This window comes from Kryptolebias marmoratus, linkage group LG10 (assembly GCF_001649575.2).
Source record: "Kryptolebias marmoratus isolate JLee-2015 linkage group LG10, ASM164957v2, whole genome shotgun sequence".
NCBI lineage: Eukaryota > Metazoa > Chordata > Actinopteri > Cyprinodontiformes > Rivulidae > Kryptolebias > Kryptolebias marmoratus.
This window is the reverse complement of record NC_051439.1, coordinates 4,741,669-4,758,613: the sequence shown is the minus strand read 5'-3', so window position 1 is coordinate 4,758,613 and position 16,945 is coordinate 4,741,669. Positions and strand designations below refer to the sequence as shown.

General features: G+C 40.2%; 1 protein-coding gene across 2 annotated transcripts in view; it reads right to left on the bottom strand.

The window, feature by feature from the left end:
* Positions 1-321: 321 nt before the first annotated feature.
* dpysl5a (dihydropyrimidinase like 5a) overlaps positions 322-16,945 on the bottom strand; it is a 17,439-nt gene continuing 815 nt past the window's right edge. Inside the window, exons 1-13 of one of the 2 annotated variants that reach the window (XM_017421621.2) lie at positions 12,518-12,662; positions 11,548-11,818; positions 7,015-7,173; positions 6,349-6,528; positions 5,888-5,956; positions 5,707-5,751; positions 4,648-4,723; positions 4,342-4,498; positions 3,239-3,380; positions 3,000-3,142; positions 1,269-1,476; positions 656-824; positions 322-564 (exon numbers count right to left, since the gene is read on the bottom strand). In XM_017421621.2, coding sequence (XP_017277110.1) covers positions 479-564; positions 656-824; positions 1,269-1,476; positions 3,000-3,142; positions 3,239-3,380; positions 4,342-4,498; positions 4,648-4,723; positions 5,707-5,751; positions 5,888-5,956; positions 6,349-6,528; positions 7,015-7,173; positions 11,548-11,818; positions 12,518-12,522 — 1,710 coding nt within the window. In that variant the 5' untranslated portion in view covers positions 12,523-12,662 and the 3' untranslated portion in view covers positions 322-478. Of the gene's footprint in view, positions 565-655; positions 825-1,268; positions 1,477-2,999; positions 3,143-3,238; positions 3,381-4,341; positions 4,499-4,647; positions 4,724-5,706; positions 5,752-5,887; positions 5,957-6,348; positions 6,529-7,014; positions 7,174-11,547; positions 11,819-12,517; positions 12,663-16,945 lie in introns of those variants that run through there. The other variant, XM_017421622.3, reaches the window with a different exon arrangement.

Here is a 16,945-nt window from a genome sequence, read left to right as displayed (position 1 = left end):
TAGCATATTAATGTCCTTGTAATGTTTAATTACTTTTCATTCAACGTGGCTCGCGGTAAAAAGACATGTTGTGGCGTTAAATTATGTAAAAAGGCATCTAAATAGTACATGATACAAGTGCAAAATTGTATTGTACAGTGAGGTAACACAATTGCATCGTAACACCATGAATCACTTTCATATTCCTAACACAAAGAGTAAGATTTACTTTGTTTTTATTCTAACAAGATCCAAAGTAAATCAATAGCAATTCGTTTTATCTGCTGCTCGTATTCGATTAACGCTTGTCTGGTTGCTATTACCACAAAAGAAATAATTCCCCTGTCATTCAAGATTATTATGGTATAGCAAAACAGTTTCACAGTCCTAAATAACTGCGGAGTTAAAAAAAGATAAAAATAAAAAAAAAGTACACATGATCTAAGATTCCAGACAGAAAAAAACAAACGTCTCCCCCAGCCTTCATGTGACCGCTTGGTTACCAGATCCCGCTGGATCTGCCTCCAGGAGGAGCCAGGATCCTGGCCGAGGATCTCTTTGGAATGTTGTCGTCGATCTGAGCGCCTGGAGCCGCAGGGAGCGAGATCATGAGGATTCAGCAACCAAACACGACAAAATATAAACTTGGATTTTTTTCATGTCAACTAATCCTCACCAGAAAGGCTGAAGCTGGACTCGTGGAGGTCCCTCACGCCCCCATGTCGAGTGCACGGACGTGTTGGGGTGTCCAGATCCGGGGCTCCCAAGTCCCTCTTTCCTGAATTCACTACGGCAACAACTTCACCCGTATAGGGTTCTCGTTCAACAGCTTTCACTGCCTGGCTCTTGGGAAAAAAACAAACACAAACAAAGCATCAATATACATAAAAACACACAATAGGTTGAGTGAAAAAAGTAAAGGATGAAGCATTTATTATACGTTTAAAGAAAACTATTAAAAGAACTAATAAAAAACTTATTACCACAAGGCGAAAGAGTGTCAGTGTGTGTTTGCCTGTCTGTTAGCAGAATCTCTCATAAATCACTGGACAGATTTTAATGAAACTTTCACAAAGTAATCATTGGATACATGTCTACAACTGATTAACTTTTGGAGTCAACCCAATTCAAGATGGCTACCATAACTTAGTGACCTTAGCAAACAAACAATGGCTATAACTCTTCAGTTTTATCAATGCTGAACTAAAATTGGGTGTGGTAGTAGCTGAACGTATGATCACAAACTCTGAACGTGATATCTTGTAATATCACATGAGTCAGTTTGATACCTTTTCCCTCTGAACCATCTTCTTGTAAAGATAATCTGGGAAAGTCCTCAAAGGGCAGAATTTCCCAGATCCCTCGGCACATGTGAACATGCCATTTTCATAGACCAGACGTCCACGGCTGATGGTAACCAGGGGCACGCCATGACAGCGGAGGCCTTCGTACAGGTTTACATCACCTCCCTGGAACTGGTTATCCACTGAAATCGTCCTGCAGGCAGAGATAATCTGTTCAGTTTAGGGATTGGGCATTTGAAGTAAAAAACACTCTTCAAATTCATCTGGTAATTATATGATTTCTATTCAAATGTTCTAAACCTGCTCGCCTCATCCATCATGGTTCCAATGGTCCAGTCTAACCCCCTGCCTACCAGCCACCTCTACAAACATAAGACCACTGTGCAATGATTCCTGCTCCTCACAACTAAAAAATGTCTCTGTCCTCATGGTTGAATTAAAGTTTACTTTACTCACCCCAAGTCCTGCAGCTGAAAAACTTTCTAATCAGGCAAAGGCTTCAGGTGCAGAGACATGTGCTGCTGCTAATCTTGCTGTCCGGGAATTTATTGTGCAAATGCTGATTCAGAATTCAAACAATTGTTTTCCAGTTTTTTCCTTTTTACATACATTTTTTTTTTTTACAATCTAACTACAACGTACTTCTGGATACTTTGAGCTATTACAGCTATTTATAAATTAATGTTCAACTCATTCAAAAGTTGGGTGCTATGACTTTTTGTAACATTTTTACTTTTCAAAATATTTGACTTTACAAAGACTTTCCCATTACAAAAAAATAATATTAAAATCTCTTTAATTCCTTTAAAAACATTGTCCTCTTTGAAATCTGCTTCAGTGTACTTTATTTATCTTTTTGTCTCCTTATGGTACTTTTAGTATTTAGCTACCGTTTTGCTACTTTTTGTTTTTTTAACTAAACCTTTGCAATCTTTAGCTATACTTTTAACCTTTAGATAACATTTAGCTGCTTTTAACTAGTGTTTTTTTTTTTTAGCTTTTAGCTAGTGTTTTATTACTTAAACTTTTTTGCCAGCCTTTTGCTACTTTTAGCATCAAGCTAGCCCTTTGAAGCTTTTAGCTAGCATTTTTCTACATTTAGCTTTTAGCTAGGCTTTTGTTAGTTCTAACTTATAGTTAACCATTTGTTGCTTTTAAATAAGGTTTTGATACATTTAGCTAGCCCTTTGCCATTTTTACCTTCTAGCTATCAATTACCTATTTGTAGCTTTTAGCCAGCCTTTTGCTACATTTAGCTTTTAGATTGGGTTCAGCTTCTATTTGCTTTGACAACTCAGTTTCATTTTCTTCAGCAAAATTCAGCAAAGTCATTCTGCACCCAGCATTTTTGCAGGGGGCACACTAAACAGAATTAATTTTTTTATAATTCTTTCAAAACAAAGTACAATGGCAGAAAGAAGCTGGATGATTGTGTTGTTTCTCTTTTTTTGGGCGGTAGGTGTTTTATCAAAAAAAGCCCCCCAGTTTGGAAAAGCCCTTTTAAAACAATTTGGTGAGGCAGTACCAAGTGTCGGTGCAAAAGAGAGAAAAAACATCCATGACGGTTGTGATAATTCTTTCAATTTGCCCATTTCAACTCTACCTCACATATTCAAAAATCTCTGCCCATCCCTGGTTTCAATCAGTCTCAGAGATCAGCGATTTTAGATGCAGTGAGACAAGCTGGTCGATAAATGTGCACATTAAGGTTCATACTTGGATCCCTCAGGGTCCCAGACTACCACATCAGCATCTGCTCCGGGGATGATCCTGCCTTTCCGGGGGTAAAGGTTGTAGATCTTGGCTGCATTTGAGCTTGTGACGGCAACAAAGCGATTTTCGTCTATTTTACCTCCAATCTGGGAATTACAACAAAGATATTAAAAAAAAAAAAAAACATGTTTGCAAATACAGCTGAAAACTAGGTTGGAGAAAACAAAAAGACAAATGCGTACCACTCCTTTCTCCCAGATGACGCTCATCCGGTCCTGAATACCAGGAAGGCCGTGAGGGATCTTGGTGAAATCATCCTTGCCCATTGCTTTCTGTTTGATGGTGAAAGGACGGTGGTCTGATGCCACAACATTCAGACTGTCACTGCAGAGACAACATTTATTCCTGCATCAGTGACAGAGTCTCACATGAGGTATTATTATCACCTGCTGCCACAGGTGATGATGTTTTTGTCCCTGTCGTGTGTGTGTTTGTGTCTGCATTGTTATCAAAGTTTCTCGGGAATCAGCGGGTGGATTGTGATGAAACACAAAAAAAGTCATCACTCCATCTTCATCTGCAACTGTTTAACATTTGGAGACAGCCTGATTTAAGATGGTTGCCACAGCTAACTGTCTGTAGCTCAGTCCATTTTACAGATAGTGACCTAAAACGTAGTGAGGTAGTAGCAGAGACTGGTCCCCAACACTTATTCCGAGCACTAACAGATTATGCAAGATCTTTCTTTAAAATTTTGCTATCAACTATTTGGAGTCAGCTCTGTCTGTCTGTTAGCAAAATATGTCTTGGACCATTGGACAGATGTTAATGAAATTTTCAGGGTATGATAAATAAATATACATCTACAATTGATTAACTTTTGAAATCAACCAAATTCAAGATGGCCTCCGCAGCCGACTGGCCTTAAAAACACAAAACGGCTATAAATCAGTCAATTTTACAGATATTGTGCTAACATTTGGCATGGTTGTAGCTGAGAGGGAGTCACAATAAATGCTCCAAGTGCTTCTAATTGTGCTAGAGCTTTGCTGAAAACTTTGGAAACAACCCTGTTATAATTAAGTCAGGCTTACAGTTAATTAACTAAATTTTGACGTGGTGGGTGGTAGTAGCTGAGAGTCGTTCACAACACATACTTGCATGAGATCTTGCAATATAGCATAATGTAATTTTCCCGATTTGACCAAAACCGCTACAGCTTTGTCATTTCTCAACATGAGATGATCTGTCTCAAACTCTGGCACGAAAGGCAGCGGGCGATATGCATTCGTTTAAAGAACGCTAGATGTCTAACTGATGAGAGAATCTGTAAAATCTTCCTCACTTTCCCAGCAGACTCATTAGGTAGTTTGGAGTACTGGGGTCCAGACGCAGAGGAGGCACAGTGACGTGGGCGGCAGCATGACACCAGTCCTGATGATAGTACTGCATACCATTCAGGACAGCGTGCGCCGTGGTCGTTTCTCCATGAACAACCCTACCTGGGACCAGAACATTTGGAAACACTTTCAGTCAAGTAGTAACAAAAAGAAAAGCAAAGCAACAAAACAGCGACATGTGCAGAACTGAAGACTATCTGTGCGTGCAAACTTCTTGACTTGCTGATAACGCTGGGGAACAGTAGCCACACCTTGCATCTTGGCCGAAGCCACTACATCTCCTGCAGACATGCTGGACACGCTGACAAGATAAATCGGGCAGTGAGCCTGAAAGAGAAAAAAACATGACACGTGTGAAACCATTTGTAAATTACAGCGCCTTGAACTTGTCCACATTTTGTCCCGGAACAACCACAAACTTCAAAGTATTTTACTGGGATTTTGTGATTGACCAACACAAAGTAGAACATTGTTGTGAAGTGGAAGGAAAATAATGCATGGTTTTCAACACTTTTTTTTTTTTTTTTTTACAAATGAAAATCTGGCGAGCATTTGTATTCAGTCCCCTTTACTCTGATCCCCCAAACTAAAACCAGAGTCCACCTGTGTGTAATTTAATCCCAGCATAAATCCAGCTGTTCTGTGAAGGCCTCAGAGATTTGTTACGGAACATTTGTGATCAGACAGCATCAAGAAGACCAAGGAACACAACAGGTTTTACAAAATATTGACTCAGGGAGGCCGATTACCTTTAAACTTCTCAACAACTTTATTCCTGACCTTCCTAGTGTGTTCCTTGGTCTTCGTGATGTTGATTGATCACTAATGCAGTGTAACAAACCTCTGAGGCCTGCACAGAACAGCTAAATTACACACAAGTGGACTCTGAAGGCAGCTGTTTGTTCTGGATTTCAGTTCAGGGCATTGGAGTAAAGTGGGCTAAATTCAATTTCACGCCACGATTTTCAAATTTTTATTTATGAAAAAAAAATTAAAACCATCCATCATTTCCCTCCACTTCACAATCATGCACTTTGTGCTGCTCTATCACATAAAATCACATTAAAATACTTTGAAGTTTGTGGTTGTAACGGGACAAAAACATGAAAAAGTTCAACTGGTGTGAACACTTTTTCAAGACACTGTAAAAGCTGCAGTGCTAGTATCTCTGTAAAACTGAAAAAGGCGTTCATGACGTAATAATGCTAGCATAATATCATGCTCACGGTGACAATGCTAACTAAATATTTAGCAGAACGTGTAAGTTTATTGACTGAATTTTTGTCTTTTGGCTGATAAACGTCACTCACCCTGTTGGCGATTGTAATTGCCCTGTGTGTTGCCTCTGCTTCCAGCTGCAAAGAAATAATGAATAATAAGCAGTTGTTCAGTACATTGTACTCACAGGGGTAAAAATCAAACTACTGAATTAAACAAGAATTAGTTTATTCAATGTAGAAAGTCAGAGGTTGAGTAATAGAAGTATCATACCTCTTCAGGGCGGCTGATTTCAATCCCCTCTGGGCCACTGATGCCCAGATCTAATGCTTCCTTTGCACCCTGAGAAAAAGTGAAGTTTTCTTTGAAAAAATTACTATTATTATTATTTTTATTATCACTGAGAGTCTTTCACAACACATACAGTATTTTGAGCAGTAACAGACTGCACAACATTTTTTTTTTAAACTTTGGCATGCAAGTAGGTGAGCGCTAACACAACTTTCAAGATCTTGCAGTATTGCAAAAGATCACACATGACATCATTTATAACTCCATCTTCCAATCATAAGATGTTACATTAACCCTCTGGCATAAAATCAAGAGAGCAATATGCATTCCTTTAAGGAAAAATGCATTTAATCAATTAAAGTGAATGAAATTAATGAAAATGAAAAATACATATATATATAAAAAAACTAACAGTGTCCTACTGCACACAAATGGTCCCTCACCTCGGCCACCAGCTCCCCGTTCTCAGCATGGACCCTTGCCACGGCTCCGATGTCCTTACAGTGCTGCAGGGCCTGGAAGAGCTCGCTGTCCCTAAGCATGAAGGTGTCCTTATAAGCCATGAACATCTGGAAGGAATTCACTCCTTCCTCTCGCACTAGCTTCTCCATCTCAGCTTGTACCTGTGGGAGAAAGTGGAAGTGGAAAGGAGTTCTTAAAGGTTTAAATCATATTTATCTGATAGATTCCAGTTTGTTTGTGTTAATAATGAATCTTCTTCATACACCAAAGTTTATCATGGAGTTCCTCAGGGTTTAGTGCTTGGACTGATACTCTTTACTCTATATATGCTTTCATTAGATAGTTATTAGACAGCATAGGATAAATTTTCATTGTTATGTTGATGATACTCAGTTATATTTATCCATGAAACCTGATGAATCCAATCAGTCACTTAGATTACAAGCAAAACCTGGATGACTCTCAATTTTCTGCTTTTAAACTCAGACAAGACAGAGGTTGTTGATTTTGGACCTGAGCTTTTTAGTAACAAACTTTGCAGCCTTTCACTTCTTCTGGATGGCATTATGTTTAATTAACACAATGAGGTGAAAATAACAAGTGAACAGTAAGGAGTATTAGAACAGGGAGATGTTGTGTTTCAGTACCTTGGGTCCCCACCACGTAATTCCCATGTGCAGAGCATAGTCACAGCAGGATTTCGAGTCCGCTGAGCTGCGACACTTCTCATAGGCTTCCAGCAAAGACTCGTTTTTCTCTGGCAGAACGTGCCCGATCACCATTGTTGTGCCTCCAGCTAAAGCAGCCTGGATAAAATAAATAAAAAAACAGCTCTTAGCATTTTTTTTCTATATTTTGTGGCATAACAGTTGTTAAAGTAGACTAATTTATTTTGGCGTATTTGTCACCTGCCTGCTCAAGGTGAAGGCAGGCAGTAATGTTTGTCTGTCTGTGTGTGATTATGTTTCTGTCTTTTAGCAAAATAACTTGTGGACTAATTAACAAGTTTTTAATGAAATTCTCAGAAAGTAATCAATGGATCTACTTCTACAACTGATTAACTTTTGAAGTCACCTCAGTTCAAGATGGCTGCCACAGCTGGTCAATCTTAGCCAATACAAAAATAGTTATAACTCAGTCAGTTTTACAAATATTGAGCTAATCTTTGGTAGTAGTAGCTGAGAGTCATTCACAGAACATACTCTAAGCATAAACAGATCATGCAAGATTAAGCAAAATATCACAATATTGTGTAAAATCTTATTTTCAAGTTTTGTCCAAAATGGCTGCAACTTCATCTTGTCTCAACATAAGAGAAAAAAGTCTTGTCCTTACTATGACCATAAACACAGAAGGTTTTACAGTTTCTACCTGCTGCAGGAGCTGTGTCCATTCTGTCAGTATTTAATTGGCTTCATGTTTCGAAAAAAATAATGAAAAATCTGCTTTAAAGTCAAGTTTATTCTTCTTGTTTAATTTGTCATGTGCTCATATCAACACAAGGCAGTTCATTTCATTCTTAAACTGATAATTAAAGTACTGATGAAATAAAAAATGTTAGTATCAGTACACAATCCCCCTGGTACATGCCAGGTAAGTACCAGCTACGTACAAAATAAGTACCAATTAAGTACCAGATATGAACAAAGTACAAGGTAAGTATTAGGCAGGTACATACCAGGTGAATCCAATAAAAGTACCAGGTAAGTACCCAATTTGTACCAGGCTGTATTTTGTATTACTACCAAAATTTCAATAAAAAAATAAAATTAATGCCTAGCATTCCTTGAAGGATTACATTTTGCTTGACACTTTTCATGCCAGAGTTTTAGACTAAGATCATCTTATATTCAGAAATGATGGAGTTGCAGCTGTTTTGGTCAAACCTTATAAGAAACCTTAAACGTCAATTTTTGATACTGCAAGACGCTAAGTGATATTTAAGCTCTCAGAGTATGGCTGTTTGAAATGTTCACTCAATACTTCACATTGTGGTCACTGTATAAAAAGAATACAGTATATACAGTATTTTGCTAGTTTTGGCTAATTACATGCATTTGTTACAGTTTTTTGTTGTACTGTGTCTTTTTGCACAACTGCAGACTGCATCTATAACTATATAATAACCTTTAATATACTAAAACTATGAATTATTATCACCTACAAAATATTTTTGTACAGAACAACTAATTTTGTAGTTGTAGTTTGGAAATATTAAAACTAAGCTACACAACATTAGAACAGCTGAAATGTGGCATTCATGTGATTTACAACATATCTTTAAGACGTTTCATATTTAGACTTAAAGGGTTTTTTTTTTATAAAGGATCAGTTCACATTTTCTCATCATTTCTCAGCCCCACAGCTCAGACAGAGGAGATGAGACATCTATATTAGAGACGTCTAGATAATGAAAGGCATTTTCACCAAATCTGAAAATCACTAACAAGCTGCGACTGTTAGCATTAGCCTTGATTAGCCTGCAGTGTGTCGACGCAGTGGTTAGTGCTCGAAGTACAATGTGTGTGGAGGATGACTCTCAGCTACTACTACACCAAATTTTAGCTCAATATCTGTAAAGCCGACTGAGTTATATCCAATTTTGTGTTTGCCAAGGTTGCTAATCTTGAATCAGACTGGCTCTAAAAGTAGAGCAGCTGGAGATGCACATCCCATTGATTACTTTCTGAGAGTGTCATGCTCTGCTAATGGTAGAGACAAACAAACACACAGACTAAATCATTCTGAAAACGGAGTGTGTTTTGTGTGTAAGTGTGTGCTTCACTGAGCATTTGCCAGCTGACCCTGGAGGCAGCTGAGTGTGAGGGAGGACGGGTGGGAGAGGGGTGTGGCTCCCAGGACCATTGTTTCCCAGCACAATGGCGGAAGTAAAAAGGCTTTGCGGCAGTCTTTGCAGCAGCCCCTCGGTATCCATGGAAACATACAATGAGCTGCGCTTCTCTCTGGGATTCTTCTGATGGCAGCAGAGTGGGCAGGGAGGGGCCAGGAGGGAAACAGAGAGGGAGGCGAGTGATGGAGCAGCAGACAATATCGCTCATGTCTCAGGGTCTGTTCAGTCACAGCAGCCCACACCCCTCAGTTCACATCAGCTCAGATCTTTTAAGGTGCAGTTCTGTGTATAAAATCTTACCTGCTGTGCATATTTTTTTTTGAGCAGCTTCAGTTTGTAGGTAAATCAAGTTTATTTATATAGCTCTTTTCACGGCTAAAAGTCACTAAAAACTTTACAATATAATCTATAAAGGTTAAAGATCTAATATTCCTTGAAGGAATGAATCCACCCACTACCCTCCAGGCCAAAGTTTTCAATTCAATTTCATCCTATTATGAGAAATAAGCTGTAGCTGTTTTGGTCAAACCTTGTAAATGACTCTCATGCACTACCGAGAGAGCATGCACATTCTGGTAGTGCTTGAAGTATATGTGGTGTAGTTTAGGTATGTTTTACTAACAGACAGGCAGAGATCGCAGTAAATAATCACTGGTAAAAATTGAAACAAAGTTCCTGTACAATCTGTTAGTGCCCAGAATATGTGTCGTTAATGACTCTCAGCTACTTACACATAAAATGTGTAAAAGCTCATTTTACATTTTTCTGTTCTTTAGTGGCAGTCATCTTGAATAGGATGGGCTCCAACACTTAATCAGTTGTAGAGGTATATCCAGAGGTATATTGTGTTGCGGGGACGGGGGTGCGCTACCGAAACTTGGTGTCATTTGTGGAGACAACGGAAGCGCTATGGACAAAGTTGGCCCTGAGTTGTTGCTATTTTTTAAACTCATGGGGATTCTCCTGAGACTTCAGGAAGAGAGGCGCAGTGGAAGAAATGCTCTGGATGCCGAGATTGTTGGACAGCTGTTATCCGCCGGAGATTTCAGGCTTTACAGCGCCTTCAGCTGGGGGACAGACGGCAGAAACGTTGCAGGGTAAGCTAACGCTGTTGTTTATATTCTTACCTTCGCTCTTTATGCTTGCATCTGGTCACACCCACGACCAATGAGTGAACAGGAGCTAAGCTGGCGCCGCCCACGAAAGCAGGGCCGGCCCGGCTGGCCCTACTCCAAAGCAGGGACCAAAAAAGCAGGGACCGGCCTAAAAAAATGCCAGTGGAAACGCACGCAAAGCAAGCATAGTAGAGTGGAGCCGGGACCTTTAGAGCCGGTGGAAAAGGGGCAATAGAGACAAACAACCATTCACTCTCTCACTCAGGGACAAGTTACAGTTAACATAACATGCACGTTTTTAGTCTGTGGGAGGAAACCCACGTGTGCACAGGAAGAACTTACAAACGTTACCACAGCTTGGAAGTGATCCTGCAACCTTCTTGCTGGGAGGTGACGGTTCTAACCACTGCACCACTATGTCACCCCCAAATAACCAAGATCTATTGAAATTACACTTCATTTGACTTATCAAAGTTTTGCACCCTAGAGCTTGATCAAGACCAGTTTTACAGAGCACTGAAGGTGAAGTGGAAACCATTGATATATACTATTACCAAAAACACGACCCAGAAAGCTACAAAGAACGAACACTCCCTATTGGCTGCCTGCAGTACAATTTTTAAGCCACTCCAGGAAAATAAATGGGGCATTTTTCTGACAAAAAATAAAATAAAAAAATACAACTCGGATGATTTTTTAAGTGTTACTTTTTGTTGATTCATGTAGGTCTTACCTTACTGTTTTATGGTAAAATATGTATTTTTTCTCAACACGTTTCATTTTAATTAGTTTAAAAAGCTTTTAAAAAGTGTCATGTCACTGTGATAGCCTGTTAGCCATTTTGTGTGTGTGTGTGGGGGGGGGACAGCCTCTGGCTCCAAAAATATGACATGGCGGCACCAAAAACAAAAACAAGAAAACATCTGCCTGTAAGCAAAATATCTCATGAACCACTGGATGGGATGAAAATCAATAAAAAAGAAATATCACTGACAACTTGGCTAAAATTGACAACAGTATCTGTTTACACATTTGTGATTATCTGTAAAATTAAAAAAAAAAAAAAATCAAAGGGATGTTTAGTGAAAGTCATATTAAATCTAGAGAAACAGTGCACTCATTTCTTAATGACATAATGCTAAAAATCTGAATCTAATCAAGGCTGTTATTTTTTAAAAAGAGTGATAACATGAGATTACCGAGAAGGATATTACCTTGGTGCCGCTGTAGTAATCGTCTGCCGTCACGGCATTCATGAAGGTCTCCTCCAGGTGAACGCTGGTGTCGATGCCCCCAGGAAGCACCAGTTTCCCCGAGGCGTCGATCACCTTGGCCCCTCCTGGGATCATCAGCTCCTTCCCCACCTGCTGGATGATGCCGTTCTCGATGTAAACATCAGCCTCCTGGGTGCAGTCGTCGTTTACTACCTTCCCGCCTTTTATCAGGATCCGCACCATTGCTGAGCTGGAAGACATGGCTACTGCTCTGTAACAAGAAGAGATGTGCAGACCTGTTAAGAGAGTACTAAAGAGTGTTTGTTGGGAATCTTTTGTTGCAAACACAGAACGTAAACCTACTTTAACAGAAAAAACAAAAACAAAAGATCACACAACCTTCTATCTAAAGAAGAAAAATGCTAACTAAAAGCAGCAAAAGTTACCAAAGTAGTAGCAGGCTAGCTAAAAGCTAAAGTAGCAAAATTTTAGAAAAAAATAAAAGCAGCAAAGGGCTAACTAAGTATATCAAAAGGTTAGCTAAAAGTGTCAAAAGCTAGTATCAAAAAGCTAACTAGAAACTAAAACTTGCAAAACATTAGTTAAGGCCAAAACTAGCGAAACAAAAGCTGAAAACTAAAAGAGGCATAAGACAAAAACAGCCTGTCAAAGAGAGCAATGTTTTTGAAAGAACTGACGAGATCTCAGTCTGTTTTGATGGGGAAAAACCTTCTAAACAAAGTTACATTGTTTAAAACGTACAAAAGTTACAAAAGCCATAGCATCCATTTTCAAATGAGCTGAATGATGAGATACATGAACAGTTAAAGTAACACAAATATACAAAAGTCCAAGAAATCAAAAAACAGGAAAGAAATGGTGTGAATGCTGAATCAGCTACTAAATGTTATATCAACTAAATGTTAGTTTTGTTATACATTTAAGAAAAGTCAGTGATTAAAGAAAGTACCTCATTCTGAGACGATGTAATTAGGCTTAAAGAGAAGAGAAAAAGCTCAGCGATGCTGCTCTGGGACCAGTCTGTCACACTGTGAGTGACATCAGCTCCGACACTGAGAGGACCGTGTCAGTCACCGCCTGAAACCTGATGTCTCACTGGGCACTGATGACAAAGAAGCTGAGTCCAGTTGTGGGTCACAATGAGGCAAACAAGGGTCAATAAGGCCATTATCTTGGAAGAAGTGACTCGCATAAAGTGATGTACAATGACGTGCAACGTACTGTGGAAGCTAAATAATACCAAATATAGTGGCTAAAAATATGAGTTCAATCGATATGGGTATTTTCTATTGCTGATACAGATCTTTTAAAACCAGAGTAGCTGATGGCCAGTTTTTACATTTATGACCAATATATATATTTATTTATTTATTTATTTTAAGTGTCCAACCTGGGTGGTTCCACTTTTCTTCAAGCTCGGGTCCTCTGTCAGAGGCCTGGAAGTCTGAGGGTCTCTTCAGTATCGTAGCTGTTCCTGGGACTGCGCTCTTCTGGACAGAGATCTCTGAGGTTGTTCCTGGGATCTGTTGAAGTCACTCTTCCAGTTTGGGGGTCACAGCACTGAGTGCTTCGATGACCACTGGTACCACTGAGGCTTTGACTTTCCACAACTTCTCTATTTCCTCTTTCAGCCCTTGGTATTTGTCCAGCTTCTTATGTTCCTTCTTCCTGATGTTACAGTCACTTGGGACTGCTACATCTATCACCTACGCTTTCTTCTGTATTTTATCCATAACCACAATGTCTGGTTGGTTAGCCATCACCTGTTTGTCAGTGTTGACTTGGAAGTCCCATAGTATCTTGGCCCTATCATTCTCGACCACCCTTGGTGGAGTTTCCCACAGGTACAGATGTTCCTGTACACTATTCCAGCCACTTGATTATTACATTCCATGTATGCTTTGCTTGCCTGAATCTTACATCCTGCTGTTATGTGCTGTACTGTACTGTCTCAGGAGCATATTTACACAGCCTGCATCTTGGCTCCTGCCTGGTATGATAGACCCCAGCCTCTATTGCTCCTGTGCTGCCATGATTAGTGCCTCTGTGCTGTCTTTTCTAGCCACTGGTATGATTTGTTGATGTCAGCCACTTCCTTATTCTGTCGGTGGTACATGCCGTGCAGGAGCTTATCTTTCCATGAGGGTTCCTCTTTCTTCTCTTCCACATTGGGTTTCTGCTGCCTGAGACATTCACTTAGCAGATCATCATTAGGGGCTTACTCCCCAATGTCCTCCAGGATCTTGGTTGTTTCATCCTGTATCGTGGCTCTGATGCTCACGAGTCCTCTGCCTTCCTCCTTTCTCTTAATGGACAGTCTCAGGGTGCTAGACTTAGGGTGAAAACCCTCCATGCATTGTGAGGACCTTTCATGTCTTGGTGTCAGTGGCTTCTATCTCCTCCTTTGTCCAGGTTATTATACCAGCAGGGAATCTAATGACTGCCACTGCATATGTATTGATGGCTTGGACTTTGTTCTTACTATTTAGCTGGCTCTTCAGGACCTGTCTACCTGTCTGTAGGTACTTGGTTGTGGCTGACTTCCTTGGGGCCTCATCCTGGTTGCCATTTGTCTATGGTATACCAAGGTACTTGTAGCTGTCCTGGACATCTGGAATGCTGTCTTCAAGTAGTTCAACCCCTTCATTTGTGATCACCTTGCCTGTCTCGGATACCATTCGGCTACATTTATCAAGTCATAATGACATTCCAATACCCTTGCTGTATAATCTGGTGAGGTGGATCAGTGAGTTGATGTCTCACTCACTTTTGGCATACAATTTGATGTCATCCATGTAGACGAGCTAACTGATGACTGTTCCACTTTGGAACCAGTATCCATAGCTAATCTTTGCAATGATCTGGCTGAGGGGGTTCAGGTCCATGAGGAACAGGAGTGGGGACAGAGCATCACCTTAGTATATGCCGCATTTGATGCTGACTTGTGCAATTGGCTTTGAATTGGCCTCTAGAGTTGTCTTCCACATTTCCATTGAGTTCACAATAAAGGTTCTTAGTGTCCTGTTGATGTTGTACAGCTTCAAGCACTCCAGTATCCATGTGCGGGGCATCGAGTCATTTTCTGTAGTCAATCCAGGTGGTGCATGGGTTTGGGTTCATATATATTCATTTTACTCCCATCTCGCCCTATTTGTTCCACATGGGCGGTTCCACCTTCACTTTAAGCTCAGGTTCTCTACCAGAGGTCTGGAAGCTTGATGGTTCTACTCATTATTAGTTCTTCCAAGGACTGCGCTCTTCTGGACAGAGATCTCTGAGGTTATTCCTGGGATCTGTTGGAGCCACTCTTCTAGTTTGGGGGTCACAGCACTGAGTGCTTCGATGACCACTGGTACCACTGAGGCCTTGTTAACTTCTCTATTTCCTCTTTCAGCCCTAAGTATTTCTCCAGCTTCTCGTGCTCCTTCTTCCTGATATTCCAGCCTCCTGGGACTGCTACATCTATCACCTCTGCTTTCTTCTGCATCTTATCTATCACCACAATGTCCAGTTGGTTAGCCATCACCTGTTTGTCAGTCTGGATCTGGAAGTCCCACAGTATCTTAGCCCTGTCATTCTCCAACACCCTTGTTGGACTCTCCCACTTTGACTGTGGGACTTCCAGTCCATACTCGGTACAGAAGTTCCTGTATAATATCCCAGCCACTTATGGTTATGGTGTCCCATGTATGCTTTGCCTGCCTGCATCTTACATCCTGCTATTACGTACTTTGGGATATGGACAGCATCTGGCTCCAAAAATATGACATGGCAGACCAAACAGAATAAACATCTATCTGTAAGCAGAATATCTCATGAACCACTGGATGGATTTCAATGAAACTCTTAGAAAAAAAACATTGTATATACATCTACACCTCATTAACTTTTGGAGTCAATCCAGTTCAAGATGGCTGCCACTGCTGAATAACCTTAGCCAACACAAAAATGTCTGGAACTTAGTCACAGGTACAGATGTTGAGCTAACATTTGGAGTGGCAGTAGCTGAGTCTTTTTCACCACAAACTCAGAGACAAGATCGTGCAATATCGAAAAATATTTGCGCATAACGCCATTTACAAGGTTTACGAGGGCAGCTGACCTGACAAGTAAGATTGTGATTAAGCTAGATACATATGACCTGCACCCCTTCCCAAGGCTAAGTGACAAAGTACCCTCTGAAAGTCTGCTAGAAGATGTGAATGCAACACTGCGAAGTATCCAGTACACAGACAGCAACATAAGCTACGGACGATTAGCTATGACATCCATCTTGAATTGGAATGACTCCAAAGGTTATTTAGCTGTAAATGCACATCTAGTTATTACTTTCTGAGAGTTTCATAAACTACACCCAGTGGGTCATGAGTTATTTTGCTAATAGACAGGGTTGACTTTAATAATTAATCGCAACGTTTTATAAACAGATCTTTGAGTATTTGTGCTTTGAGTATGTGTTGTGAATTACTCTCAGCTACTACCACACATAATTTTAACTCAATATCTGTACAATAACTGAATTATACTCATTTTTTGTTTTTTAAGGTCAGTTGACTGTGACAGACATCTTGTGTTTAGTTGGCTCCAAATGTTTATCAGCTGCAGAGGTTTATCCAAGGAGTATTTCCTGAAAGTATATTTAAAATCTGACAAGTGGTTTATGAAATAGTTTGCTAACAGACAAACGAGGTTCACACCAAAAGTTACTGCCGGAGTTTTAAGCAAAAAATCTTGCGTAATCTGTAGCTCTCACAGTATGCGTTGGAGATAATGCTCAGCTGCTAACACACAGCTGAATAACTGTAAAACTGATTGATTTAGAGCCATTTTTGTGTCTCATAATGTTGATTAGCTGCGGTGGCCATCTTGAATGAGGTTGACTCCAAAAGTCAATCAGCTGTAGATGTACATCCAATGATTACCTTCCTAAAGCGAAGGGTGATTTTTTTTTTAAGTATTTAAAATAATAAAACCAAGTTTGAATGTGTGTGTGTGTGTGTGTGTGTGTGTTTATTTATTTAGTCAGACTCAAGCAAGTGGGGTGTTTTATTTCCTAATTTAATTTTTAAACTAGATTATTTTTGACCACTAGAATGGAAACAATGTCTCTAACATTCTCAGAAGGCTTTCCTACTGCAGTCTAGACGTGTGTGAATGGATGCAGAGACCTGATTTTATGGGAGCCGCTGACGGAGATGAACTATTCCTGAGCAACAAAGAAACAACTTCCCTCCCTCCCCTCCCTGTCCTCCCACCAGACTGTGGTGCTGATGGGAGGAACTGTGCGTGTGTGCGCGTCTTTGGCGTGCGTGCAGGACGCGTATTAACGTGTGAGGGTGCGGCAACTTTCCTGCAAGGCATGGACAACCCCCCCCCC